The sequence below is a fragment of the Oncorhynchus mykiss genome, chromosome 24 (genome assembly GCF_057628025.1).
Source record: "Oncorhynchus mykiss isolate SJ-2025 chromosome 24, ASM5762802v1, whole genome shotgun sequence".
In the NCBI taxonomy this organism is placed as follows: domain Eukaryota; kingdom Metazoa; phylum Chordata; class Actinopteri; order Salmoniformes; family Salmonidae; genus Oncorhynchus; species Oncorhynchus mykiss.
The window spans coordinates 31004497-31031379 of record NC_143045.1 but is presented as its reverse complement, the minus strand read 5'-3'; the positions used below and the strand labels follow the sequence as shown (position 1 = coordinate 31031379).

At 44.5% G+C, this 26883-nt stretch overlaps 2 protein-coding genes across 2 annotated transcripts in view; both read left to right on the top strand.

Moving 5' to 3' along the window:
• LOC110503155 (uncharacterized) overlaps nucleotides 1–17755 on the top strand; it is an 82484-nt gene extending 64729 nt beyond the window's left edge. Inside the window, exons 26-34 of the mRNA XM_090219087.1 lie at nucleotides 7021–7100; nucleotides 11518–11632; nucleotides 11765–11923; nucleotides 12122–12225; nucleotides 14240–14490; nucleotides 14864–15016; nucleotides 15746–15903; nucleotides 16822–16945; nucleotides 17218–17755. Of these exons, the coding sequence (XP_090075213.1) occupies nucleotides 7021–7100; nucleotides 11518–11632; nucleotides 11765–11923; nucleotides 12122–12225; nucleotides 14240–14490; nucleotides 14864–15016; nucleotides 15746–15903; nucleotides 16822–16945; nucleotides 17218–17297 (1224 nt within the window). The 3' untranslated portion in view covers nucleotides 17298–17755. The remainder of the gene's footprint in view (nucleotides 1–7020; nucleotides 7101–11517; nucleotides 11633–11764; nucleotides 11924–12121; nucleotides 12226–14239; nucleotides 14491–14863; nucleotides 15017–15745; nucleotides 15904–16821; nucleotides 16946–17217) is intronic.
• Nucleotides 17756–22088: 4333 nt separating this feature from the next.
• On the top strand, nucleotides 22089–23035 carry LOC110503392 (von Willebrand factor A domain-containing protein 5A-like). The gene is made up of 3 exons (XM_021581741.3): nucleotides 22089–22135; nucleotides 22258–22460; nucleotides 22736–23035. The coding sequence occupies exons 1-3, from the start codon at nucleotides 22093–22095 to the stop codon at nucleotides 23018–23020; spliced, it is 531 nt and encodes a 176-aa protein (XP_021437416.2). The 5' UTR covers nucleotides 22089–22092; the 3' UTR covers nucleotides 23021–23035.
• The last annotated feature ends 3848 nt before the right edge of the window (nucleotides 23036–26883 follow it).

Sequence of the window (26883 nt, the reverse complement as noted above, 5' to 3'; positions counted from 1 at the left end):
CATATGTAACACCTGGCATATGAACCCGGGTCTCCCAACCAATGTCTTCGACCATGAAGAAATTCCCTCTTGGGCCGAGGGTTTTGAAGTTCGCAGGTGGGGGTACATCATCACGTGACCATAACCTAATGTCTGCTACATTCACCCCCTCCCCCACGTGAGGTAGCTGCATCCCAATATGGTGACCAGAGTATGGGCGAGTGGGTGTGTCTAAAGGAAAGTAGTAGGTGTGTCTAAAGGAAAGTAGTGGGCGTGTGGAAAGGAAAGTAGTAGGTGTGTTTAAAGGAAAGTAGTAGGTGTGTCTAAAGGAAAGTAGTGGGCGTGTGGAAAGGAAAGTAGTAGGTGTGTCTAAAGGAAAGTAGTGGGCGTGTGGAAAGGAAAGTAGTGGGTGTGTCTAAAGGAAAGTAGTAGGTGTGTCTAAAGGAAAGTAGTGGGCGTGTGGAAAGGAAAGTAGTGGGTGTGTCTAAAGGAAAGTAGTAGGTGTGTCTAAAGGAAAGTAGTGGGCGTGTGGAAAGGAAAGTAGTAGGTGTGTCTAAAGGAAAGTAGTAGGTGTGTTTAAAGGAAAGTAGTAGGTGTGTCTAAAGGAAAGTAGTAGGTGTGTCTAAAGGAAAGTAGTAGGTGTGTTTAAAGGAAAGTAGTGGGTGTGTCTAAAGGAAAGTAGTAGGTGTGTCTAAAGGAAAGTAGTGGGCGTGTGGAAAGGAAAGTAGTAGGTGTGTCTAAAGGAAAGTAGTAGGTGTGTCTAAAGGAAAGTAGTAGGCGTGTGGAAAGGAAAGTAGTGGGTGTGTGTAAAGAAAAGTAGTAGGTGTGTCTATAGGAAAGTAGTGGGTGTGTCTATAGGAAAGTAGTGGGTGTGTCTAAAGGAAAGTAGTGGGTGTGTCTAAAGGAAAGTAGTAGGTGTGTCTAAAGGAAAGTAGTGGGCGTGTGGAAAGGAACGGGTGTTAAACTCTACTAGAGGTTGGTCGGTTTTTATTGAGCTTTGTTTTGTCTTTTGTTTCTTAACATACAAATATTGTACATTGAGCTACAATACCATGAGAGTTAGGACTTCTGTTTTGAAGCCAGAGGATGAGTCTGAGTCCTATTTCCATGTTAGTTTTACACAAATAACTGTACATTTCCAGTTTCAAACTGAGGGTAGGTATATACTATACTTGAGTATAGCTGCGGGGCTTACGCAAGTCCGAATTTCTGACAGCCTAATTTTCTAGACCTCAATGTTCAGCAACATTTTTAGACAACACTGCAGAACACCTCCCATATGCACACATCGCCGCTGTGGGGCTTACCAGACACACATTTTACATCATTTTCAAGACAATGTAGCAGAACAAATATCACAATAAAATAAATCAATGTAGGCTTCCCAAGTGGTGCAACGGTCTAAAGGCACTGCAGACACCCTGGTTCGAATCCAGGCTGTATCACAACCGGCCGTGATTGGGAGTCCCATAGGGCGGCGCACAATTGGCCCAGCGTCGTCCGGGTTTGGCCGGTGTATGCCGTCATTGTAAATAATAATTTGTTCTTAACTGACTTGCCTAGTTAAGTAACTAAAAATACTGCAGAACACACACATGATAATATACAGGCCTCCTGCCTGTGGTAATATGAAGCACATATTCACATTACAAACTTGTTCTATGCTGTGAAGGTAAAGGGAAAAAAATGTCCTACCTTGAGTTTTTAAAACCTCTCACAATGACTCTTCCCATGTCAAGTCCATTTAACTCCTGAGAGTCAACTTCTTGCTCGAATCCATGAGTGTGTATGTGACTGTGATATTTAACCTTCTAAGGCTGTTCTGAAGACTCTGGCTGTAGTGTCTATTTGTTATTTTATTTTGTGTTAACCTAGGTGTCCTCTTTAGCCTTGTTTTCAAGGCTTGCTGCCACCAAATGCGCCTTGGTTCAGGCATGTTCAAAAACCTTCTTTCTGAGGGCTCTTGTTTTTTGATGTCTGAAGCATAGGATGTTAATTTACCGTACATGCCACACACTCTTCTTCTAGTTGAATCCCTCCAGTCGTTTCTAGACCGATGCTCCTTTTTGCATGTTGTTCAGCCCAACTTTGAATTCTGCATGACAAGCTGGGGTTATACGTTTAGTTGTTGTTGAACTGCAAATTGCACCTGCTCCGAGCACTTCGTCAGTTGATGCACTGCCCCCCTCCACCCCCCCTCCACCCCAGCTCACCGTCTCCCTCTCCCGCCGAGTCTGACTCTCTAGTAGGCCTACTGGCAAGTGGAGGTGCCGGTGGTGATGCCCCTCAATCCTCTCCTCCGGCTCTGACAGTTCTCTGGCACGTTCTGGGTTCAATTCACCATGTTTCTCTGTTTTTTTGGACTTAAGAAAAGGCAATCGAATTTAAACTTTTTCTTATTTTTTTTATTTGGTTTTCCCACGATTCAAATTTATTAGGGAGACGACTAGGTTACGTGATGTGATTTACATAGGGACCTGTTCACTAGCTGACCACCACTACCAAGACCTGTGTCAAGATCAGTTACTTACCCCACTGGTCCTCCCCATAACCTCTATGTACAATGAAAGAGAGCAGGTCTGGAATCAGTGTGGCAGGATAGGATGATTACATAGAAAGATCACTGCGCTTTTACATGATGGTCTTTCTGGGGGGCGGGAGGAATAACAAGGAGACAACTTGATTTAATGCTGACTGCTTTTATTAGAATGTCTACAGTGTGAACAGTGAAATAATTAATAAATCATGCTGTGAGAGGTACCGGATCTGGGCAGATAGGTGCCGGAACAAACAAAGTCAAATCTTCAAAGTAGCCACCCTTTGCCTTGATGACTGCTTTGCACCCTCTTGGCATTTTCTCAACTAGCATCATGAGGTAGTCACATGGAATGCATTTCAAGTAACAGATATGCCTTGTTAAAAGTTAATTTGTGGAATTTCTTTCCTTAATGTGTTTGAGACACATGGTAGGGGTGGTATACAGAAGAAAGCCCTATTTGGTAAAAGACCAAGTTCATATTATGGCAATAACAGCTCAAATGAACAAAGACAAACGACAGTCCATCATTACTTTAAGACAATACAGAAAATGTCAAGAACTTTGAATGTTTCTTCAAGTGCAGTCACAAAAACAATCAAGCGATATGATGAAACTGGCTCTCATGTGGACAGCCACAGGAATGGAAGAGCCAGAGGATAAGTTCATTAGAATTAACTGCTCCTCAGATTGCAGGCCAAATCAATGCTTCACACAGTTCAAGTAACAGACACAACTTATTTTATTTTATTTTTTACCCCTTTTTCTCCCCAATTTCATAGTGTCCAATTGTTGTAGTAGCTACTATCTTGTCTCATCGCTACAACTCCCGTACGGGCTCGGGAGAGACGAAGGTTGAAAGTCATGCGTCCTCCGATACACAACCCAAACTAGCCGCACTGCTTAACACAGCGCGCATCCAACCCGGAAGCCAGCCGCACCAATGTGTCGGAGGAAACACCGTGCACCTGGCAACCTTGGTTAGCGCGCACTGTGCCCGGCCCGCCACAGGAGTCGCTGGTGCGAGATGAGACAAGGATATCCCTACCGGTCAAACCCTCCTTAACCCGGACGACGCTAGGCCAATTGTGTGTCACCCACTGCGCCAACTGTTCCGGTCGCGGCCGGTTACGACAGAGCCTGGGCGCGAACCCAGGGTCTCTGATGGCACAGCTGACGCTGCCCTTAACCACTGTGCCAACTTTTCCGAATCAGGCCTTCATGATCAAATGGCTGCAAAAAAACACTACTAAAGGACACCAATAAGAAATAGTTTCTTGGGCCAAGAAACACGAGCAATGGACATTAGACCGGTGGAAATCAAACAATTGTATTAGTCACATGCGCCGAATACATCAGGTGAAATACTTACTTTCAAGCCCCTAACCAACAATGCAGTTAAAAAAATGTGAATAAGAAATAAATGGAACAAGTAATTAAAGAGCAGCAGTAAAATAACAATAGCAAGACTATATACAGGGGGTCCCGATACAGAGTCAATGTGCGGGGGCACCGGTTAGTCGAGATAATTGAGGTAACATGTAGCTAGAGTTATTAAAGAGACTATGCATAGATAATAACAGAGAGTAGGAGCGGCGTATAAGAGGGGGTGGGCAATGCAAATAGTCTGGGAAGCCATTTGATTAGATGTTCAGGTGTCATAAGGCTTGGGGGTAGAAGCTGTTTAGAAGCCTCTTGGACCTAGACTTGGCGCCCCGGTACCGCTTGCCATGCAGTAGCAGATAGAACAGTCTATGACTAGGGTGACTGGAGTCTTTGACAATTTTTTGTGTCTTCCTCTGACACCGCCTGGTATAGAGATCCTGGATGGCAGGAAGCTTGGCCCCAGTGATGTACAGGGCCATACACACTACCCTCTGTAGTGCCTTGCGGTCGCAGGCAGTGATGCAACCATGCTCTCGATGGTGCAGCTGTAGAACCTTTTGAGGATCTGAGAACCCATGCCAAATCTTTTCAGTCTCCTGGGGAATAGGATTTTGTCATGCCCTCTTCACGACTGTCTTGGTGTGCTTGGACCATGTTAGGTTGTTGATGTGGACACCAAGGAACTTGAAGCTCTCAACCTGCTCCAATGCAACCCCATCGATGAGAATGAGGGCGTGTTCGGTCCTCCTTTTCCTGTAGTCCACAATCATCTCCTTTGACTTCATCACATTGAGGGAGAGGTTGTGGTCCTGACACCACACGGCCAGGTCTCTGATCTCCTCCCTATAGGCTGTCTCGTCATTGTCAGTGATCACTCTTGTGTTGGAGTCGTACCTGGCTGTGCAGTCATGAGTGAACAGGGAGTGCAGGAGGGGACTGAGTACGCACCCCTGAGGGACCCCTGTGTTGAGGATCAGCGTGGCGGATGTGTTGTTACCTACCCTTACCACCTGTGGGCGGCCTGTTAGGAAGTCCAGGATCCAGTTGCAGAGGGAGGTTATTAGTCCCAGGGTCTTTAGCTTTTGATTAGCTTTGGGTGTTGAACGCTGAGCTGTAGTCAATTAATAGCATTCTCACATAGGTATTCCTTTTGACTAGATGGGAAAGGGAAGTGTGGAGTGCAATAGAGATTGCATCATCTGTGGATCTGATAGGGCAGTATCCAAATTGGAGTGGGTCTAGGGTTTCTGGGATAATGGTGTTGATGTGAGCCATGACCAGCTTTCAAAGCGCTTCATGGCTACAGAGGTGAGTGCTACGGGTCGGTAGTCATTTAGGCAGGTTACCTTCGTGTTCTTGGGCACAGGGTCTATGGTGGCATGGACTGGGAAAGGTTGAAAATGTCAGTGAAGACGTATGCATGTATGTATGGTCACTGTTGGGGGGGGGCATCATTGATGCACTTATTGATGAAGCCATTGACTGATGTGGTATACTCCTTGATGCCATCGGAAGAATCCCGGAACATATTCCAGTCTGTGCTAGCAAAACAGTCCTGTAGCTTAGTATCTGCTTCATCTGACCACTTTTTTATTGACCAAGTCACTGGTGCTTCCTGCTTAAATTTGAGCTTTTAAGCAGGAATCAGGAGGATAGAATTATGGTCAGATGGAGGGAGAGCTTTGTTACGCTTCTCTGTGTGTGGAGGAAAGGTGGTCTAGAGTTTTTTTTTCTCTCTCTCTGGTTGCACATTTAACATGCTGATAGAAATGTGCAATAAAGTCCTCGGCCACTAGGAGTGCTGCCTCTGGATTAGTGTTTTCCTATTTTCTTATGGCTAAATACAGCTCATTGAGTGCAGTCTTAGTGCCAGCATCGGTCTGAGGTGGTATGTAGACAGCTACGAGAAATGCAGATAACCCTCTAGGTTGATAGTGTGGTCTACAGCTTATCATCAGATACTCCACATCATGGGAGCAAAACCTGTCCTTTAGTCTGAGTCCAAATGTGAGATGTTGTGTTGTGAGATGCAGAGTAGGTGAACGGATGATCTCTGCATGTGTAGTTCCCACCGTGAAGCATGCAGGAGGTGTGGGGGTGATTTGCTGGTGACACTGTCAGTGATTTTATTTAGAGTTCAAGGCACACTTCACCAGGACAATGACCCAACACACCTCCAAGCTCTGTAAGGGCTATTTGACCAAGAAGGAGAGTGATGGTGTGTTGCATCAGGTGACCTGGCCGCCAAAATCACCCGACCTCAACCCAATTGAGATGGTTTTGGGATGAGTCGGCCTGCAGAGGGAAGGAAAAGCAGCCAACAAGTGCTCAGCATATGTGGGAACCCCTTCAAGACTGTTGGAAAAGCATTCCAGGTGAAGCTGGTTGAGAGAATGCCAAGAGTGTGCAAGGCTGTCAATAAGGCAAAGGGTGGCAACTTTAAATAATCTAAAATATAAAACACTACAGCATTCCATATGTGTTTTTTAATAGTTTTGATGTATTCACTATTATTCTACCACGTAGAAAATAGTAAAAACAAAGAAAAACCCTTGAATGAGTAAGTGTTCTAAAACTTTTGACCGGTAGTGTAAATGGTTATCAATATTAGTTATTAGGGTTTTTTTTTTTTTTTTTAAGTTCGCAGGCGGGGCTACCTCATCACATGACCATGACTGACTCATGTCCGCTACTCATGCACTCCACTACAATGGCATGTTTAGTTACATCCAACCAAACAGTATCTTTTGAGTGTGTGGTATTTATATTACCATGCCTTTCTTACTGGGACAGCAAATAGACCTGTGTTTTTGGTTACTGAGGAAACATACTCTGTATACTTCAGGGCTGCATGTTTAAAAAATTATTGTTAACCTTCTATTTAACTAGGCAAGTCAGTTAAGAACACCATCTTATTTACAATGACAGCCTACCAGGGAACTGTGGTTGTTCAAGAGCAGAACGACTGATTTTTACCTTGTCATGTCAGGGATTCGATCCAGCAACCTTTCGGTTACTGACCCAATGCTCTGACCATTAGGCTACCTGATGCCCCAGGGGCTGCATGTACCTTATTTAACATTAACACATGATGAACATACCCTCTCTGTTGTCCTCAGCTCTTCTTGTTCACTGACGGTGAGGTGGGGAACACCAAGGAAGTGCTGGATCTGGTGAAGGCAAATGCCGGCTCTCACAGGTGGGCCCACAATCACTGTTTCCCCTATCATTACCTAGCTATGGGAGCCCTGCTTTAAATAACTCTGTTACCTCCCACCTGAAAGGTACGGGACAGTTCTAAAATTACTGTTATGGGGGAGTTGTCCACAATAGGGGAGGTAGTGGTGTTTTTATTGGGCGCAGGGGAGGATAGTGGTGTTTTTATTGGGCGCAGGGGAGGTAGTGGTGTTTTTATTGGGCGCAGGGGAGGATAGTGGTGTTTTTATTGGGCGCAGGGCAGGTAGTGGTGTTTTTATTGGGCGCAGGGGAGGATAGTGGTTTTTTTATTGGGCGCAGGGGAGGATAGTGGTGTTTTTATTGGGCGCAGGGCAGGTAGTGGTGTTTTTATTGGGCGCAGGAGAGGTAGTGGTGTTTTTATTGGGCGCAGGGGAGGTAGTGGTGTTTTTATTGGGCGCAGGGGAGGGTAGTGGTGTTTTTGTTGGGTGCAGGGGAGGGTTGTGTTTTTTTTTATTGGGCATAGAGGAGGGTAGTGGTGTTTTTATTGGGCGCAGGGGAGGGTAGTGGTGTTTTTATTGGGCGCAGGGGAGGGTAGTGGTGTTTTTGTTGGGTGCAGGGGAGGGTTGTTTTTTTTTTTATTGGGCATAGGGGAGGGTAGTGGTGTTTTTATTGGGCGCAGGGGAGGGTAGTGGTGTTTTTATTGGGTGCAGGGGAGGGTAGTGGTGTTTTTATTGGGCGCAGGGGAGGGTAGTGAGCAATGTCCCTTCCAAGCTGCGCGCAAAAATCAGATTTCCTCTTGCTGATCATTGTCTGCAACCGGCTCTGATCGTAGTGTAATGAGACGGGCAGGGAGAGGGAGCGCAGCTCACCTTGCTGGCCCGTAGCCCTGCGTGCCATTCACTTTGCCACAAAACATGCTGCAGTAGTAAAGATGATATACATATTTATAAACACAGGTATTTGTGGTGGAAATCATTATTTTTGCATTAACTTCTTATGGCTGCAGGGGCAGTATTGAGTAGCTTGGATGAAAGGTGCCCAGAGTAAACAGCCTGCTCCTCAGTCCCAGTTGCTAAAATATGCATATTATTAGTAGTATTGCATAGAAAACACACTGAACTTTCTAAAACTGTTTGAATTATGTCTGTGAGTAAAACAGAACTCATATGGCAGGCAAAAACCTAAGAAATCCAAACAGGAAGTGGGAAATCTGAGGTTGTTCGATTTTCAACCCAGCCCCTATCGAATACACAGTGGGATATTGGTTATGTTGCACTTCCTAAGGCTTCCACTAGATATCATCCATCTTTAGAAACTTGAATGAGGCTTCTACGGTGATGTGGGAGCTCTTTGAGTCAGTGATCTGGCAGAGAGCCAGGTCCTGGTGATGCGCATTTCACATGATAGCGACCTGCGTTCCATGGCTTTTCTACAGACAATGGAATTCTCCGGTTGGAACGTTATTTAAGATTTATGATAAAAACATCCTAAAGATTGATTATATACTTTAGTTTGAAATGTTTCTACGACCTGTAATATAACTTTTTGAAGTTTTTGTCCGACGTTTGGCTGGACCTGCACGAGCGTTTGGATTTGTGTACTAAACGCCCAAACAAAAGTAGCTACTTGGACATAAATAATGGACATTATCGAACAAATCAAACATTTATTGTGGAACTAGGATTCCTGGGAGTGCATTCTGATGAAGACCATCAAAGGTAAGGAAATATTTATAATGTTATTTCTGATTTCTGTTGACTCCAACATGGCAGAGAATTATTTTTTTCTGAGCGCCCTTCTCAGAATATTGCATGGTTAGCTTTTTCCGTCAAGTTTTTTTTTAAATCTGACACAGCGGTTGCATTAAGGAGAGGTATATCTATATTTCCATGTCTAACAATTGTATTTTCATCGAAATTTATAATGAGTATTTCTGCAACATGATGTGGCTCTCTGCAATATCACCGAATGTTTTTGATACTAGTGAACGTAACGCGCCAATGTGTATTGAGATTTTTTTTATAAAAATATTAACTTTATCAAACAAAACATACATGTATTCTGTAACATGAAGTCCTATGAGTGTGATGAAGATCATCAAAGGTTAGTGATTCATTTTATCTCTATTTGTGCTTTTTTTTTGTTCCTCTCTTTGGCTGGAAAAATGGCTGTGTTTTTCTGTGAGTTGGTGGTGACCTAACATAATCGTTTGTGGTGCTTTCGCTGTAAAGCCTATTTGAAATTGGACACTGTGGTGGGATTAACAACAAGATTACCTTTAAAAAGGTATAAAATACATGTATGTTTGAGGAATTTTAATTATGAGATTTCTGTTTTGAATTTGGCTCCATGCACTTTCACTGGCTGTTGTCATATCGATCCCGTTGACGGGATTGCAGCCCTAAGAAGTTTTAATACCGAAAATGTGTACATATGGAAAAATATAAAAGGGGATGGTCATTGAGAATATTTTCAAACATTGGGAACTGTCCCTAACTGGTTTCAATATACAGTGGGGCAAAAAAGTATTTAGTCAGCCACCAATTGTGCAAGTTAAAAAGATGAGAGAGGCCTGTAATTTTCATCATAGGTACACTTCAACTATGTCAGACAAAATGAGAAAAGAAATCCAGAAAATCACATTGTAGGATTTTTTATGAATTTATTTGCAAATTATGGTGGAAAATAAGTATTTGGTCACCTACAAACAAGCAAAATTTCTGGCTCTCACAGACCTGTAACTTCTTCTTTAAGAGGCTCCTCTGTCCTCCACTCATTACCTGTATTAATGGCACCTGTTTGAATTTGTTGTCAGTATAAAAGACACCTGTCCACAACCTCAAACAGTCACACTCCAAACTCCACTATGGCCAAGACCAAAGAGCTGTCAAAGGACACCAGAAACAAAATTGTAGACCTGCACCAGGCTGGGAAGACTGAATCTGCAATAGATAAGCAGCTTGGTTTGAAGAAGTCAACTGTGGGAGCAATTATTAGGAAATGGAAGACATACAAGACCACTGATAATCTCTCTCGATCTGGGGCTCCATGCAAGATCTCACCCCGTGGGGTCAAAATGATCACAAGAACGGTGAGCAAAAATCCCAGAACCACATGGGGGGACCTAGTGAATGACCTGCAGAGAGCTGGGACCAAAGTAACAAAGCCTACCATCAGTAACACACTACGCCGCCAGGGACTCAAATCCTGCAGTGCCAGACGTGTCCCCCTGCTTAAGCCAGTACATGTCCAGGCCCGTCTGAAGAGCATTTGGATGATCCAGAAGAAGATTGGGAGAATGTCATATGGTCAGATGAAACCAAAATATAACTTTTTGGTAAAAACTCAACTCGTTGTGTTTGGAGGACAAAGAATGCTGAGTTGCATTCAAAGAACACCATACCTACTGTGAAGCATGGGGGTGGAAACATCATGCTTTGGGGCTGTTTTTCTGCAAAGGGACCAGGACGACTGATCCGTGTAAAGGAAAGAATGAATGGGGCCATGTATTGTGAGATTTTGAGTGAAAACCTCCTTCCTTCAGCAAGGGCATTGAAGATGAAACGTGGCTTGGTCTTTCAGCATGACAATGATCCCAAACACACCGCCCGGGCAACGAAGGAGTGGCTTCGTAAGAAGCATTTCAAGGTCCTGGAGTGGCCTAGCCAGTCTCCAGATCTCAACCCCACAGATAATCTTTGGAGGGAGTTGAAAGTCCGTGTTGCCCAGCAACAGCCCCAAAACATCACTGCTCTAGAGGAGATCTGCATGGAGGAATGGGTCAAAATACCAGCAACAGTGTGTGAAAACCTTGTGAAGATTTTCAGAAAACGTTTGACTTCTGTCATTGCCAACAAAGGGTATATAACAAAGTATTGAGAAACTTTATGTTATTGACCAAATACTTATTTTCCACCATAATTTGCAAATAAATTCATTAAAAATACTACAATGTGATTTTCTGGATTTTTTTCCTCATTTTGTCTGTCATAGTTGAAGTGTACCTATGATGATGTACAGGCCTCTCTCATCTTTTTAAGTGGGAGAACTTGCACAATTGGTGGCTGACTAAATACTTTTTTGCCCCACTGTAGTTTGTAACAGAGGCCATTGCACCTGTCTGGAAAGTAAAGCCATCTTTGTCTACAAGGTTCTAACCACTGGTCTTTTTGACTCAAAAGATACATTGTTAAACTTAATCTAATGTAAACCTATCCAATCTGGTTGTGGGCAGCAGTGTGGGGGATTATGTAGGTTAGGGGTTTTTCACCCCTGTGAGAAAACAAAAGCTTCTGTATTGATGATTCTTCCTGTACAGTTATGTTTTAATTCAGTCAGCCCACAAGCACAAGAAAACGATACCAGTGATTTGTTTGATAGCCTTATTTTGGTATTTGACAACAACAATAATACTGTTTCCCTGGGTGTGTCCCTGCCAGGTGCTTCTCCTTTGGGATTGGAGAGGGGGCCAGCTCTGCTCTCATCTCTGGGGTGGCCAAGCAGGGTGGAGGGCACTCACAGTTTATCACAGGACAGGACAGGATGCAGCCCAAAGTAAGAGAGTAAGAGGGTGGGAAAGTGTGTGTGTGCATATGTAAAGAGGGCTGTATTGGTTAGAAATGTGTTTTCATCACCTGCCTTCTTCTCTACCGCTTCTTCTCTCTCCCTCTTCCCTCCCTCCCTCAGGTGATGCAGTCCCTCCGGTTTGCCCTGCAGCCGGCTGTGGTGGACATCTCAGTCAAGTGGAATGTCCCAAAGGGGGTGTCTGTCACCCCTCTGTCTCCACCAATCAGAGTGCTCTTCCAGGGTCAGAGGGCACTGCTGTATGCCCAGCTCACTGGGAAGGTTAGGGCTCTGCCTTCTCCTGTTATGAGTGTTGATATTGTTTAACATACAGTATGTCAATGTTCAAAGGGCACTGGAAAGGTCATAACTATTTGTTTGGTCAAGGTCCACGTGTTTCACTCAACCCCATATTTCCTTGTTTTCTCTCTATATCGTTCTGTCTCTCTGTCTTTCTCTTTCCCTATCTCCTTATCTCAGAGCTCAGGGGACACAGAGGGCTCAGTGACAGTGAAGTACAACCTGGCTGAGCAGCCTGTTGAGAACCAGCTGAGCTTCAGTCTCAAGCCTGCAGAAGACACTGGGTAAAAACAGCACTGTTTTTTACTGTTTACGGTGTGCATGCCTTGGTCAGATACATTAAGGGAATGTGCCACCACTTACAGACAAGACTGCCATGACGCTCCATTAACAGAAACAGTGCCAGCACTACTAATGCATTTCATCTATGTTGTATGATTTGATACATTTAGTAGGTACCCCCATCCCATCATCAATCCTCCCCTCTTAATCTCTCTATCCCTCCTCTCCCCCACTCCACCATCTTAATCTCTCTATCCCTCCTCTCCCCCACTCCACCATCTTAATCTCTCTATCCCTCCTCTCCCCCACTCCACCATCTTAATCCCTCTATCCCTCCTCTCCCCCACTCCACCATCTTAATATCTCTATCCCTCCTCTCCCCCACTCCACCATCTTAATCTCTCTATCCCTCCTCTCCCCCACTCCACCATCTTAATCTCTCCTTCCCTCCTCTCCCCCACTCCAACATCTTAATCCCTCTATCCCTTCTCTCCCCCACTCCACCATCTTAATCTCTCTATCCCTTCTCTCCCCCACTCCACCATCTTAATCCCTCTATCCCTCCTCTCCCCCACTCCACCATCTTAATCTCTCTATCCCTCCTCTCCCCCACTCCACCATCTTAATCTCTCTATCCCTTCTCTCCCCCACTCCACCATCTTAATCTCTCTATCCCTCCTCTCCCCCACTCCACCATCTTAATCTCTCTATCCCTCCTCTCCCCCACTCCACCATCTTAATCTCTCTATCCCTCCTCTCCCCCACTCCACCATCTTAATCTCTCTATCCCTCCTCTCCCCCACTCCACCATCTTAATCTCTCTATCCCTCCTCTCCCCCACTCCACCATCTTAATCTCTCTATCCCTCCTCTCCCCCACTCCACCATCTTAATCTCTCTATCCCTCCTCTCCCCCACTCCACCATCTTAATCTCTCTATCCCTCCTCTCCCCCACTCCACCATCTTAATCTCTCTATCCCTCCTCTCCCCCACTCCACCATCTTAATCTCTCTATCCCTCCTCTCCCCCACTCCACCATCTTAATCTCTCTATCCCTCCTCTCCCCCACTCCACCATCTTAATATCTCTATCCCTCCTCTCCCCCACTCCACCATCTTAATCTCTCTATCCCTCCTCTCCCCCACTCCACCATCTTAATCTCTCTATCCCTCCTCTCCCCCACTCCAACATCTTAATCCCTCTATCCTTCCTCTCCCCCACTCCACCATCTTAATCTCTCTATCCCTCCTCTCCCCCACTCCACCATCTTAATCTCTCTATGCCTCCTCTCCCCCACTCCACCATCTTAATCTCTCTATCCCTCCTCTCCCCCACTCCAACATCTTAATCCCTCTATCCTTCCTCTCCCCCACTCCAACATCTTAATCTCTCTATCCCTTCTCTCCCCCACTCCACCATCTTAATCTCTCTATCCCTCCTCTCCCCCACTCCAACATCTTAATCCCTCTATCCTTCCTCTCCCCCACTCCAACATCTTAATCTCTCTATCCCTTCTCTCCCCCACTCCACCATCTTAATCTCTCTATCCTTCCTCTCCCCCACTCCACCATCTTAATCCCTCTATCCTTCCTCTCCCCCACTCCACCATCTTAATCTCTCTATCCCTCCTCTCCCCCACTCCACCATCTTAATCTCTCTATCCCTCCTCTCCCCCACTCCACCATCTTAATCTCTCTATCCCTCCTCTCCCCCACTCCACCATCTTAATCTCTCTATCCCTCCTCTCCCCCACTCCACCATCTTAATCTCTCTATCCCTCCTCTCCCCCACTCCACCATCTTAATCCCTCTATCCTTCCTCTCCCCCACTCCACCATCTTAATCTCTCTATCCCTCCTCTCCCCCACTCCACCATCTTAATATCTCTATCCCTCCTCTCCCCCACTCCACCATCTTAATCTCTCTATCCCTCCTCTCCCCCACTCCACCATCTTAATCTCTCTATCCCTTCTCTCCCCCACTCCACCATCTTAATCTCTCTATCCCTCCTCTCCAGACTGACCATCCACAGGCTGGGGGCTCGAACCCTGATCCGCTCCCTGGAGATGGAAGAGAGACAGGGGGATGGGAAGAAGAAGGGAGTGCAAGAGAAGGTGGTAGAGCTCAGCGTCCAATCAGGAGTGAGCAGTGTCTTTACTGCCTTCATCGCTGTCCACAAAGTAGATGGAGAGGCTGTGCAAGGACCAATGCTACTCAGACAAGTCCCCACGCCAAGTGTGTCTGTGTCTGTGAAACAACAGCGTCGGTGTAAGGAAATGATTTTATGCAGATATTGTGTAAACAGCACAAAATATATGTATACAAATGTTTACATTTTATTTAAATAGGCAAGTCAGTTAAGAACAAATTCTTATTTACAATGACGGCCTAGGAACAGTGGGTTAACTGCCTTGTTCAGGGGCAGAACGACAGATTTTTACCTTGTCAGCTCGGGGATTCGATCTTTCGTTTACGCTCTAACCACTAGGTTCCCTGCTGCCCCAAATAAATAAGTGGTAACCCGAGCTGCAGTGTCACAAACTGTGCCCTCTGCACATGTAAGCCTCAGTGTTTATTTATAAATGTGTTCTGTGTGTTTTCCTTTGTTTGTAACCCAGTGACCTGTGTGTTTCTTTCTCAGCATTTTTAAAAACCTCCATGTCCAGGAGGACGGTGTATGGTGCGGCTATGAACATGTCTATGCCCAAAAAGATGAGTTTCAATGTCCAAGCTGATATGGGTCCCCTAGGATTAAGGTCAAAGTTTAGCAAAATGAGTAAGCTTCATAGTGAAGGTAAGCACTGAGTCTATTTGGTTATGAAACAAATTGCATGACTCATGCTCATGCCTCTATTTCAATATGCTTCCTATCACTATTATGAGTTAATCATATTTTGACTGAACCCTGTTAATACGATCCCTGTTCATTTGTATTTAGATTGTGATCTGATGGGTTCATGTTTAGATGAAACTACATGTCTTTATTCATTTCAGGTTCAATTCAAATAATAATTACATTTGACAATATCCGGAATTGACAATACACATTTTATATATTTTTTTCCTTTTCACATCATGGCTTTTACAGAAATGTTGGAAAGAACATTGTAAATGTTGAATTATTTTGGGTATTGAATTGTAATATTGAATTATGATCTGCTATTGATAGACTTTTTTGTTGATAGGAATGTACAAAACAAACATTACCCATTTACATTAGTTTTCTGGTTTGGAGACCTGAATTATTAGACTGTGACCAAGACTCTTGCAAAGGGTTAATATCTGTGTTAACCTCATTTCAAGTACAATTCCCATGTGAATAACAGGTAACACAGTTTGATACTCCCCAAAGCGTATCCATTTATTGTGATTGTATTACTCAAGCCCAGTACAAGGACTTTACCACTGTTTTTAGGGTTTGGGTGACCCAGTTAGCCACTGGTGCTATAATGTTTAGGTATTAGGTAAAAAACGTTTTGGTCAGTTGTCACCGTTCTGACTATTTGTTGTCCTGTCCCATCAGACTTAGACTGTCCAGCCACATCCTCTAATCCTGTGAAGGACACTCTCCTCCAGCTGATCTCCCTCCAGAAGGCCTCTGGTTCCTGGGTCCTGGAGGCAGCGTTGGCTGAGGTACTGGGGAAGACTGAGGAGGAAGTGGCCAAGCCAAAGCCTGCACCGGTAGGTCCACAGAAATAAACTAAGACTCTGAAATCACACAGACTATCTGCACGTATATTCTGTAGAATGACCATCAGCTCTGGACAACGGCATGATGACCATTGAACTGAATCTCACCATGATTCCCATGTCTCAGTATCCTTATCTTCTGCCTGTTTCCTCTCTTTCTCATCATCTCTCTCGTTCTCTTTCCCTTACTCTCTTTTTCTGTCTGTCTGTGTGTCTGTCTGTCTGTCTGTCTGTCTGTCTGTCTGTCTGTCTGTCGCTCTCTGTCTGTCTGTCGCTCTCTGTCTCTGTCGCTCTCTGTCTGTGTGTCTGTCTGTCTGTCTGTCGCTCTCTCTCTGTCTGTCTGTCGCTCTCTCTCTCTCTGTCTGTCTGTCTGTCTGTCTGTCTGTCTGTCTGTCTGTCTGTCTGTCTGTCTGTCTGTCTGTCTGTCTGTCTGTCTGTCGCTCTCTGTCTGTCTGTCGCTCTCTGTCTCTCTCTCTCTCTCTGTCTGTCTGTCTGTCTGTCTGTCTGTCTGTCTGCCTGTCTGTCTGTCTGTCTGTCTGTCTGTCTGTCTGTCTGTCGCTCTCTCTCTGTCTGTCTGTCGCTCTCTCTCTGTCTGTCTGTCTGTCGCTCTCTCTCTGTCTGTCTGTCGCTCTCTCTCTCTCTCTCTGTCTGTCTGTCGCTCTGTCTGTCTGTCTGTCGCTCTGTCTGTCTGTCTGTCGCTCTGTCTGTCTGTCTGTCGCTCTGTCTGTCTGTCTGTCTGTCGCTCTCTCTCTCTGTCTGTCGCTCTCTCTGTCTGTCGCTCTCTCTGTCTGTCACTCTCTCTGTCTGTCTGTCTGTCTGTCTGTCTGTCTGTCTGTCTGTCTGTCTGTCGGTCTGTCGGTCTGTCTCTCTCTCCCCGTCTGTCTTTCTGTTCTGTTCTCTCTCTCTCAGGTGGACCAGGAGGTGTGGGCCACGGTTCTAGCCCTGGTATGGCTCTATGGGTTCAAGATGGAGGCTCAGGAGGAGTGGCAGTTTCTGGCCTTGAAGGCAGTATCATGGATCCAGGCTCAGAAAGGTAGCTATAGCTCACTCTCATAGTCCTGGCATCTAAAATTTTGGCCTTCATCTAACCTGATTGGAAATAAATTGTTTCGATGAAAGCAATTTCCTGGTTGGGATCCACTCTATTACTTAATCTCTCTATTGTGAGTATAATCAATCATTCACAATACAATGTTGGTGGTATTTTGTCTTCTAACAAGTGTTTGAGGATACATTTTGCCCACCCTTGTCCCCATGATTCCACAATATCTCTCATGATACCTGTCCTGGTGATGTGTGTTTCAGCGGCCAGTGTGTCCGAGTGTGTCCAGGCTGGAAACACCCTTTTGGGTTGCCAGGTGCAGAAAGACACATTGGGGCTCTGAGAGGTTCACACTGCCTGTCCTCTCTCTGTCCCCCACGCTCCTGCTACTCTGCCTGGGGTCAGATATACACACAACCCAACCTGCTCCTGGTCCCCTCCTCAAAGCAACATGGTGGAACTAGCTACTGTCCCGGTCTGAACAAGCCTAATTATCAACCTCTCACCTATATTAGCCTACTGTCATTTAATGTAGGGGCACTTATGTATCTCAATGTATTGGTTGTTATTAACATATCAACATGAATCTATGTATTACATATACAGCTATACTTGTCAGACTTTGCTTTGGTTATCAATTCAATAGGCTACTGGAAACAATGTGTTAACTGTTAACTGTCATCACTATCATCACTGTCATCACTATCCAAAATGCTTGGTAAAATGGAAAGCTAGATGAGTGCCTGTGTGATCATGTAACACTGTCCTTTAAAATCATATGATAAAATCAATGATATTCTACATGTTGATTGGTCATTTCATCTATTTTATTTTATTTAAATTTCACCACTTTTTCGTGGTATCCAATTGTTTAGTAGCTACTATCTTGTCTCATTGCTACAACTCCCGTACGGGCTCGGGAGAGACGAAGGTTGAAAGTCATGCGTCCTCCGATACAGAACCCAACCAAGCCGCACTGCTTCTTAACACAGCACCATCCAACCCAGAAGCCAGCCGCACCAATGTGTCGGAGGAAACACCGTGTACCTTGGTTAGCACGCACTGCGCCCGGCCCGCCACAGGAGTCGCTGGTGTGCGATGAGACAAGGATATCCCTACCGGCCAAGCCCTCCCTAACCCGGACAACGCTAGGCCAATTGTGCGTCGCCCCACGGACCTCGCGGTCGCGGCCGGTTCACGACAGAGCCTGGGCGCGAACCCAGTGTCTCTGGTGGCACAGCTGGCGCTGCCGTACAGCGCCCTTAACCACTGTGCCACCCGGGAGGCCATTTTATTTGTTTTTTTAATGACACCAACCTCTGTTCCTTCTTCATGGAACCTAGATCAGGAGTGGCCAACCCCTTCTGGAGAGCCACTGGATGTGCAGGCTTTTCCAGCCCTGCTCTAACACACCCGGTTAATACGTCCTACACATCATCCTCTCATCAGGACCCTGATTAAATGAGTAGGGGGTTTAATCTGAGCTGGAACCTGCACCTCCAATAGCTCTCCAGTAGTGTTCGGTAACTCCTGATGAAGAAGAGTAGGGAGGCTAGAAGACCACGTTGAATATATAATACTGCCTTTATAATACTTGAAGGCAGAATTATTCACAGAGACACACTATGTTGACTACCCAGTTCCTTTACTGTATCCTGAGAAGCTCACCAACTACTTGTTGCTTGGTAATACTGGGCCTTTTACCCCATCTACAGGTACAAGACAGGAAAACATCTCTGTACTACAGCAAATGTGTCGCTCCAGCCATTCCCTCGTTGCATGTCTCAAATCAAATCATATTTTATTGGTCACATACACTTATTTAGCAGATGTTACAGTGGGTGTAGCTAAATGCTTGTGTTCCTAGATCCAACAATACAGTAATATCTAACCATTTACAATACACACATCTAAAAGTAATGGAATTAAGAAATATATAAATATTTGGATGCGCAATGTCAGAGTGGCGTTGAGTAAAATACAGTAGAATAGAATACAGTATATTTCATATGAAATGAGTAAAGCCGTATGTAAACATGAATAAAGTGACTAGTGTTCCATTATTAAAGTGACCAGTGTTTCCATGTCTATGTATATGGGGCTGCAGCCTCTACGGTGCAGGGTTAAGTAACCAGGTGGTAGCCGGGTAGTGATGGCTATTTAACAGTCTGATGGCCTTGAGATAGAAGCTGTTTTTCAGTCTCTCGGTCCCAGCTTTGATGCACCTGTACTGACCTCGCCTTCTCGATGATAGCACCATTGTGGAGCCCCTGTGTTGAGAATCAGTGAAGTGGAGGTGTTTAATTGGGTTGAGATCTGGTGACAGACGCATACACACACTTTAAACCCCCTATTCTCCTTTGAGACGTTGTGAACAGAGTTCCCCATGGTGACGGTGGGGTCATGGTATAGGCAGGCATAAGCTACGAACAACGAACACAATTCCATTTAATCGATGGCAAATTGAATGCACAGAGATACCGTGACGAGATCCTGAGGCGCATTGTCGTGCCATTCATCCGCCGCCATCACGTCATATTTCAGCATGATAATGCATGGCCCCATGTCGTAAGGATCTGTACACCATTCCTGGAAGCTGAACATTTTCCAGTTATTCCATGGCCTGTATACTCAGACATGTCACCCATTGAGCTTGTTTGGGATGCTCTGGATTGACGTGTAAGACAGCGTGTTCCAGTTCCCGCCAATATCCAGCAACTTCGCACAGCCATTGAAGAGGAGTGGGATGACACTCCACAATCAACAGACTGATCAACTCTATGCGAAGGAAGGATATTTTTCACACTGCATGGGCTTTCAAGGCTCAGAAGACCCAGATGCAGACAGTTTTGAAGTAACAAGTTAATAACAAAAACAGAGGGGCAGGCAAACGACAGGTCATGGGCAGGCATAGGTCAGTAATCCAGAGCAGAGTCCGAAAGGTACAGAACGACAGGCAGGCTCAGGGCAGGCATAGGTCAATAATCCAGAGCAGAGTCCAAAAGGTACAGAACGACAGGCAGGCTCAGGGCAGGCAGAGGTCAGCAATCCAGGGTGGTGTGACAAGGTACAGAACGTCAGGCAGGGTCAGGGAAGTCAGAGGTCTGTAATCCAGGGTGGTGTGACAAGGCACAGAACAGCAGGCAGAGTTAGGGCAGGAAGAATGGTCAAAACTAGAAAACAGGAACTAGAGAAAGCCAGGGATACGGGAAAACCGCTGGTAGACTTGACAAAACAAAGCTAACTGGCAACAGACAAACAGAGAAAACCGGTATAAATACACATGGGATAATGGGGAAGATGGATGACACCTGGAGGGGGGTGGAGACAAGCACAAAGACAGGTCAAACAGATCGGGTGTGACAGGGGCAAGTGGTGGTCACACCAGATACTGACAGATTTTCTGATCCACGCCCCTACCTTTTTTTTAACGGTATCTGTGACCAAAAGATGCATATATGTATTCCCAGTCATGTGAAATCCATAGATTAGGGACAAAGAATTGCCATAGCCTATATACATATATGCCTTATAATAAGACTGTCAAAGACATAACGTAGAAACCTGCATTACAGACTCAAAAACAACCAGTGGTTGAATAGGCCTAATGTGTCTATCCACCACCACCACCAATAGGAAGATAGCAGTTGTGACTATGACAATGAGATGAGTGCACACCGGTGCACCTACACGTGTTTACTATTGACATTTACCTTTCTTTATAAACCAGGAAGAAGGCTGCGTTTACACTGGAAGCCCAATTCTGAGCGCTTTTTTCACCAATTTGTCTTTTTACCAATCAGACCTGCTCTGAAGATTGAAAACCAGCCTATCACAGATTTTAAGGTAGGCTATTATTATACGTAAGTGCAGCGTTTGGTGATGATAAGGCTACTTTGTGAAAGCATTCCGGTTTTCTTTAAAAAATCAAAATTGTATCAGATATTGAAATTACATTTAATATGCTTATTATTATAGACTTCTGTTCAACACTGCTCAACGTTACAGAACGTTCAGAATGTATCATGTTTATTGAACCGACATTCATCACGGGCTCTACAATACCTGACCATCACCATCAAGGTGGCAGGTTGTTAAGGGAATTTTTTATCTATAATGACTAATTATGTATACATTTCAATCAGGATGTACTAATCAGAATACTATTATGTTACTGTATATGTACTAATCAGAATACTAAATGTTACTGTATATGTTTGAGTTTTCTTTCTTGATCCCCGTACTGAAGATAATGTGTGTGTGAATGTAGTCACGAGTTTAGAACAATAACGGTCTGTTCCTTGGTACAAATTAATGAACTATATCTCCAGAATGTCTAGAATGCTTATCTACACTGACTGACCTTGGCTCTAGGCGAGGAGGGAAGGCTTGAGAGCTATAGAGCCTTTCTACCAGTATCAAGAAGAGACGGAACATTTAGAAAACGCTGACGTCATTTTCAGTTTATAACCTGTGGTAAAATGTGTGTGTACTCAGTACTCTCTTGAATAAAGGTTGTTACTTGACTTTTAAGACCGGGCTCTGTCCATTCCTATAAAATAAGGGTCTTACATATTCAAATCCTTTTGCAGTAGTCTGAAAGAATTAGGAATTAGAATCATTGAATGGGATCTCTATGACGACTTCAACTAGAGGTTACACAGGATGGACAATGGACAGAGATTGACATTATTGCTCAAGCTGATGATCATTTCATTGTTCATTGTTTAAATGAACTACAGGCTTGATAAAGTCCCTTTTTGCACAAAGCAACTGTTGTATGAGAAAATATGTTCTGAGAAGAGCAATAATATATGACTATTTGTCCGTTCGTTTTTACTATGTTTATTTAGAACCTAACAGTACAAAGTACAAAGCAACATTCTTTATCTGCAAACAGCAGATGTGGTGCATGACTGTCAACGATTAGATAAACCTCTCAATGGCTCTCATCATACTGTCAGTAGTTGCATTCGGTGGCTGCCTTTATAAAACAATTCATCAGAAAACACTTGGCAAATCAAGATTTGAATGTTTACTGTTTCAAACACAAACTTAATCAAAGTGATGTAAACAGTGCTTGTTTTGAGTTAAGAGGACAATAATATGACACCTGACTTCCCCATTCAGATGCCAAAATGGTGAACTGCTGTGGATTGGTAACTGTCAAGAATGAACCAGGTACTGTTTGAAAGCAGAAATGATTGTTTACTTCCATGTCTGTGTGGATTTTCATTCTCCCAGGCATGAGCTCTCATCAGTATCTTGTTTATCCTCTCTCCATCCATCGCTCCCTCTCGCAGTGCCTCTGAAGAGTATTGCTGTGGAGGTGAGTGTCCAGGGGCATGTAGCCACTGTGAGCTCCACTCTGCAGTATGAGAACCAGGAGGAGAGCCCTCTGGAGGCCATCTTTGTTTTCCCTCTACCAGGAGAGGCTGCTGTCTGCAGGTTCAGCGCCAAGATAGGACAGACTGAGGTGGTGGCTGAGGTTCAGGAGAAACAGAAGGTGAGGGGAGATGACAAGTCAACATTGAGACAAAAGCAACAATGCAGATCCACAAAAGTATAATTTGTTGCAGGATTCATAGTTACATAGTTACTACACAGGTTTAAGAACAACTTGGTGTAAAGTCTTACTGTGGGCAACTATACCCAATTTGTTAACCAAGCAGTCTATGACTTGCGGAGCTTCAAGATTCAGTATTATCCTTTTGACCACTCTCATATCACTATTGTCTCTGGCTGATGATGCGTCCTTGTGTTCCTCTGTTCCCCTCTCAGGCGCGGGAGCAGTATGATGATTTGTTGAGCTCGGGCCAGCAGGCCTTCCTATTGGAGGAGAGTGATGAGAGCCCGGATGTGTTCAAGCTGAGTGTAGGTAGTCTGCCTCCAGGGGAGAAGGCCTCTGTCAGCCTGGACTATGTGACAGAGCTGGCTGTACAGGCTGACGATGGCCTAAGGCTCTGCCTTCCAGCTGTGCTCAACCCCCGCTATCAACCCCAGGGTAAGAACATGGACCCCTGTATGGAGAGACATAAACCACTAATACATCATAGTGCAGTGTAAAACAAAGTAAAACCTTGTGGGCAGCAGTGTGACTAGGAACCAGCAGCTGGCCCCATAGGGTGGTGGTCTTCAGTCCTGCTCTTGGAGACCCACAGGGGGTGGTGCAGGCTTTAGTTCCAGTCTATCTTAAACACATCTGATTGAATGAATCAAGGTCTTGGTGAGTAGTTGAGTTGAAAGGTAGAAGTGCTGGGCCAGAACAAAAACATGCTAATTTGTGGGTCTCTCTCTCCTCTCTATCCTTCTTTCTTCACTCTCTGTCTCTCTCCCTCCTCCTCCCTCCCTGACCCAATCTCTCTCTAAGGGTCAGACAATGGCAGTGGTGGCAGTGCCCTGGTGTCCTCGGTGCCTGCTGGTTCTGTGCCTTACAGTCTGTCCCTCAGTGCCCATGCGTCGTCCCCTCATCCCATCTGTAGACTGTCCCTAGGACCCACTCAACTACCTCAACACAGAGAAAACCCAAACCACGGTACTGTGTGTGTGTGTGTGTGTGTGTGTGTTCTTTGGAAAGTATTCAGACCCCTTCCCGTTTTCCACATTTTGTTACGTTATAACTTTATTCTAAAATGTATTAAAAAAAAAAAATTCTCATCAATTTACACACAATACCCCATAATGACAAATCGAAAATTGTTTTTTTAGAATTTTTTGGAAATGTATTAAAAATACAAAACAGAAATACCTGTCTTGCAAATTCTTACACAGGGACACTCAAAGTCAATCTTAAGTGAATAATTGTTTATCATCAGCACGGTAAATACTGACCAGCATCAACCAAAGTTAGCAACAGTCTGATGGAGGCGCAGCGTGCAACGTGGGTTTTGTTTTGTGTGAAAACATGGCAGGAGGCAGTGACAGATCAGGAATTTTTCAGCCTTCTAAGAGGACCAAATCTGAAGTGTGGTCATATTTGGGGTTTTATACGAGTGCTGTGGGAAACTTAATCGAAGATGGTCACCCTGTCTGCAGAACATGCAACAACAACAAAAATCGCAGCAAAAGGGGACAACACTTCAAATCTCTTGAGTCATCTTCGTGACCACCACCCACTACTTTATAGTGAATACAAGGTAAGTTCACTTTTAGCTCAGTGCATGATGTGGGGACTTCGGAATGGGGGAAAATGTCATGGTTTGTCTGTCTAACTTGCTAATAGCTTGTCAGTAATGTAAACTGAAGCATTCAGTGTTACCTACTGTTGTAAAGACACTACACGTTGTTTTGCAGCTGTATGCGTGGTGTCTGCAGACTCTATTCTCCCATTGCTCACGATAACACCTTATGTAGTTTAGTCACCCAACCAACATATTTTGTTCATTTAAAATCTGTCAGACGTCAACTTGGTTGTAAAAGTGTTTCAACAGTAGAAACACTATAAACTCCTATACAAGACTCCTGTATTTATGTCAATTGTTGGGCTCATTGCAATTACTATCACTGTCTTCTTAAGACTGATTTGTATTTATGTCAATTCAAGGTGAGCGGTTAAATTGTTGTGAAGAAGGCTTCAGGGCGCCCAAGAAAGTCCAGCATGCGCCAGGACCGTCTCCTAAAGTTGATTCAGCTGCGGGATCGGGGCACCACCAGTACAGAGCTTGCTCAGGAATGGCAGCAGGCAGGTGTGAGTGGATCTGCACGCACAGTGAGGTGAAGACTTTTGGAGGATGGCCTGGTGTCAAGAAGGGCAGCAAAGAAACCACTTCTCTCCAGGAAAAACATCAGGGACAGACTGATATTCTGCAAAAGGTACAGGGAGTAGACTGCTGAGGACTGGGGTAAAGTACTCTAATGAATCCCCTTTCCGATTGTTTGGGGCATCCGGAAAAAAGCTTGTCCGGAGAAGACAAGGTGAGCTCTACCATCAGTCCTGTGTCATGCCAACAGTAAAGCATCCTGAGACCATTCATGTGTGGGGTTGCTTCTCAGCCAAGGGAGTGTGCTCACTCACAATTTTGCCTAAGAACACAGCCATGAATAAAGAATGGTACCAACACATCCTCCGAGAGCACCTTGCCATAAGGCAAAAGTGATAACTTTGTGGCTTGGGGAACAAAACATTGATATTTTGGATTCATGCCCAGGAAACTCCCCAGACCTTAATCCCATTGAGAACTTGTGGTCAATCCTCAAGAGGTGGGTGGACAAACAAAAACCCACAAATTCTGACAAACTTGATTATGCAAGAATCGGCTGCCATCAGTGTGGCCCAGAAGTTAATTGACAGCATGCTAAGGTAGAATTGCAGAGGTCTTGAAAAAGAAGGGTCAACAACTGCAAATATTGACTCTTTGAATCAACTTCATCTAATTGTCAATAAAAGCCTTTGACACTTATGACATGCTTGTAATTATACTCAGTATTCCATAGTAACACCTGACAAAAATATCTAATGACACTGAGGCAGCAGACTTTGTGAAAATGTATATTTGTGTCATTCTCAACTTTTGGCCACGACTGTCTGTGAGAGTATGTGTATGTGCGTGCATGTTCGCATAAGTGAAGTGACGGCTTCCTTATTCTCTGACATGATTATAATTATGATAATAATTAACTCTCTACTGCTTCTTCTCCCTCCCTCCCTCCCTCAGGTGATGCAGTCCCTCCGGTTTGCCCTGCAGCCGGCTGTGGTGGACATCTCAGTCAAGTGGAATGTCCCAAAGGGGGTGTCTGTCACCCCTTTGTCTCCACCAATCATAGTTCTCCTCCAGGGTCAAAGTGCACTGCTATATGTCCAGCTCACTGGGAAGGTGAGGGCTCTGCCTTCTACTGTTATGTGTTAATATTGTTTAACATACAGTATGTCAAGATTCTAAGAAGAGTGCCCCAATAAAAACTGGTAAGTCGCTACCTTATTTGCAATTTTAAAAAATTATTGTTTTCTGTCTCTCTATCCCTATCGTTCTGTCTGTCTTTCTGTCTGTTTGTTTCAGAGCTTAGCATCCAATCAGGAGTGAGCAGTGCCTTTACTACCTTCATGTCTGTCCACAAAGTAGATGGAGAGGCTGTGCAAGGACCAATGCTACTCAGACAAGTGTGTGTGTGAGTGAGTGTGTGTGTGTGTGTGTGTGTGTGTATGTGACAGAGGCTGAGCAATGAAATGATTTAATGCAGATTTGATGTATAGAGTGTGGGATGTGTGATAGGTGCGAATTAATTCATAAATATGTTCTGTGTGTGTTCCTTTATGTTTGTAACCCAGTGACCTGTGTGTTTTTCCATCTTTCTCTCAGTATTGTATCACAGCCCCATGTGCGGGATGATGCTGTGTAGTATGGCTATGCCCAAGGCTATGACCAGGAGGATGGACAGGAGTCTAATTGGAGCTTTATGGCCACCAGGTCTGTGCTACTTTATTCACAGCACAAAGAATTTACCGCAATGATTGGGATTAGGGTTAGGGTTCCGGTTAGGGTGATTCAGATAACCACTGGCGCTATAATGGAGCAGTTAAGGTGTTAGGTTCAGGATGTAACCGTTTCAATCATTTGCTGTCCCATCAGACTTTTCCGCTCTCGCTCCAGTCATGGCAGTAGGTTTGTGCTAGTTTGCTACTTTTACATAATTACTGTTGCTGATCCATTTTATTTGGACTGACAATGTCATTATACAAGGTAAATTGTATGATTATTTTTTAAAGTAATACCATTGGTGGTGTGGGTGGAAATAACCACTTTATAATTTTGGTTGTGGATTATGTTGATTTTGTGTTCATGTTTTGTGTAGATTGTGGTCCCTTAAGCATGGCTGACTTCTCCAAGTGTATGTACTCACATTTTAAGTCTGCATGTTTTGATGAAACCACATGTTTTATTAATTTCACAGTCAATTCAAATAATAATTGAATTTGACAAAATGCTAAATTG

What these genes read in the sequence shown, in the direction of transcription:
- LOC110503392 (XM_021581741.3), top strand. Translation starts at nt 22,093, where the DNA reads ATGGTGAACTGCTGTGGATTGGTAACTGTCAAGAATGAACCAG. An exon ending in AACTGTCAAGAATGAACCAG is followed by an intron (nt 22,136 to 22,257) that starts GTACTGTTTGAA and finishes TCCCTCTCGCAG; the next exon opens with TGCCTCTGAAGAGTATTGCT. An exon ending in AGGTTCAGGAGAAACAGAAG is followed by an intron (nt 22,461 to 22,735) that starts GTGAGGGGAGAT and finishes TTCCCCTCTCAG; the next exon opens with GCGCGGGAGCAGTATGATGA.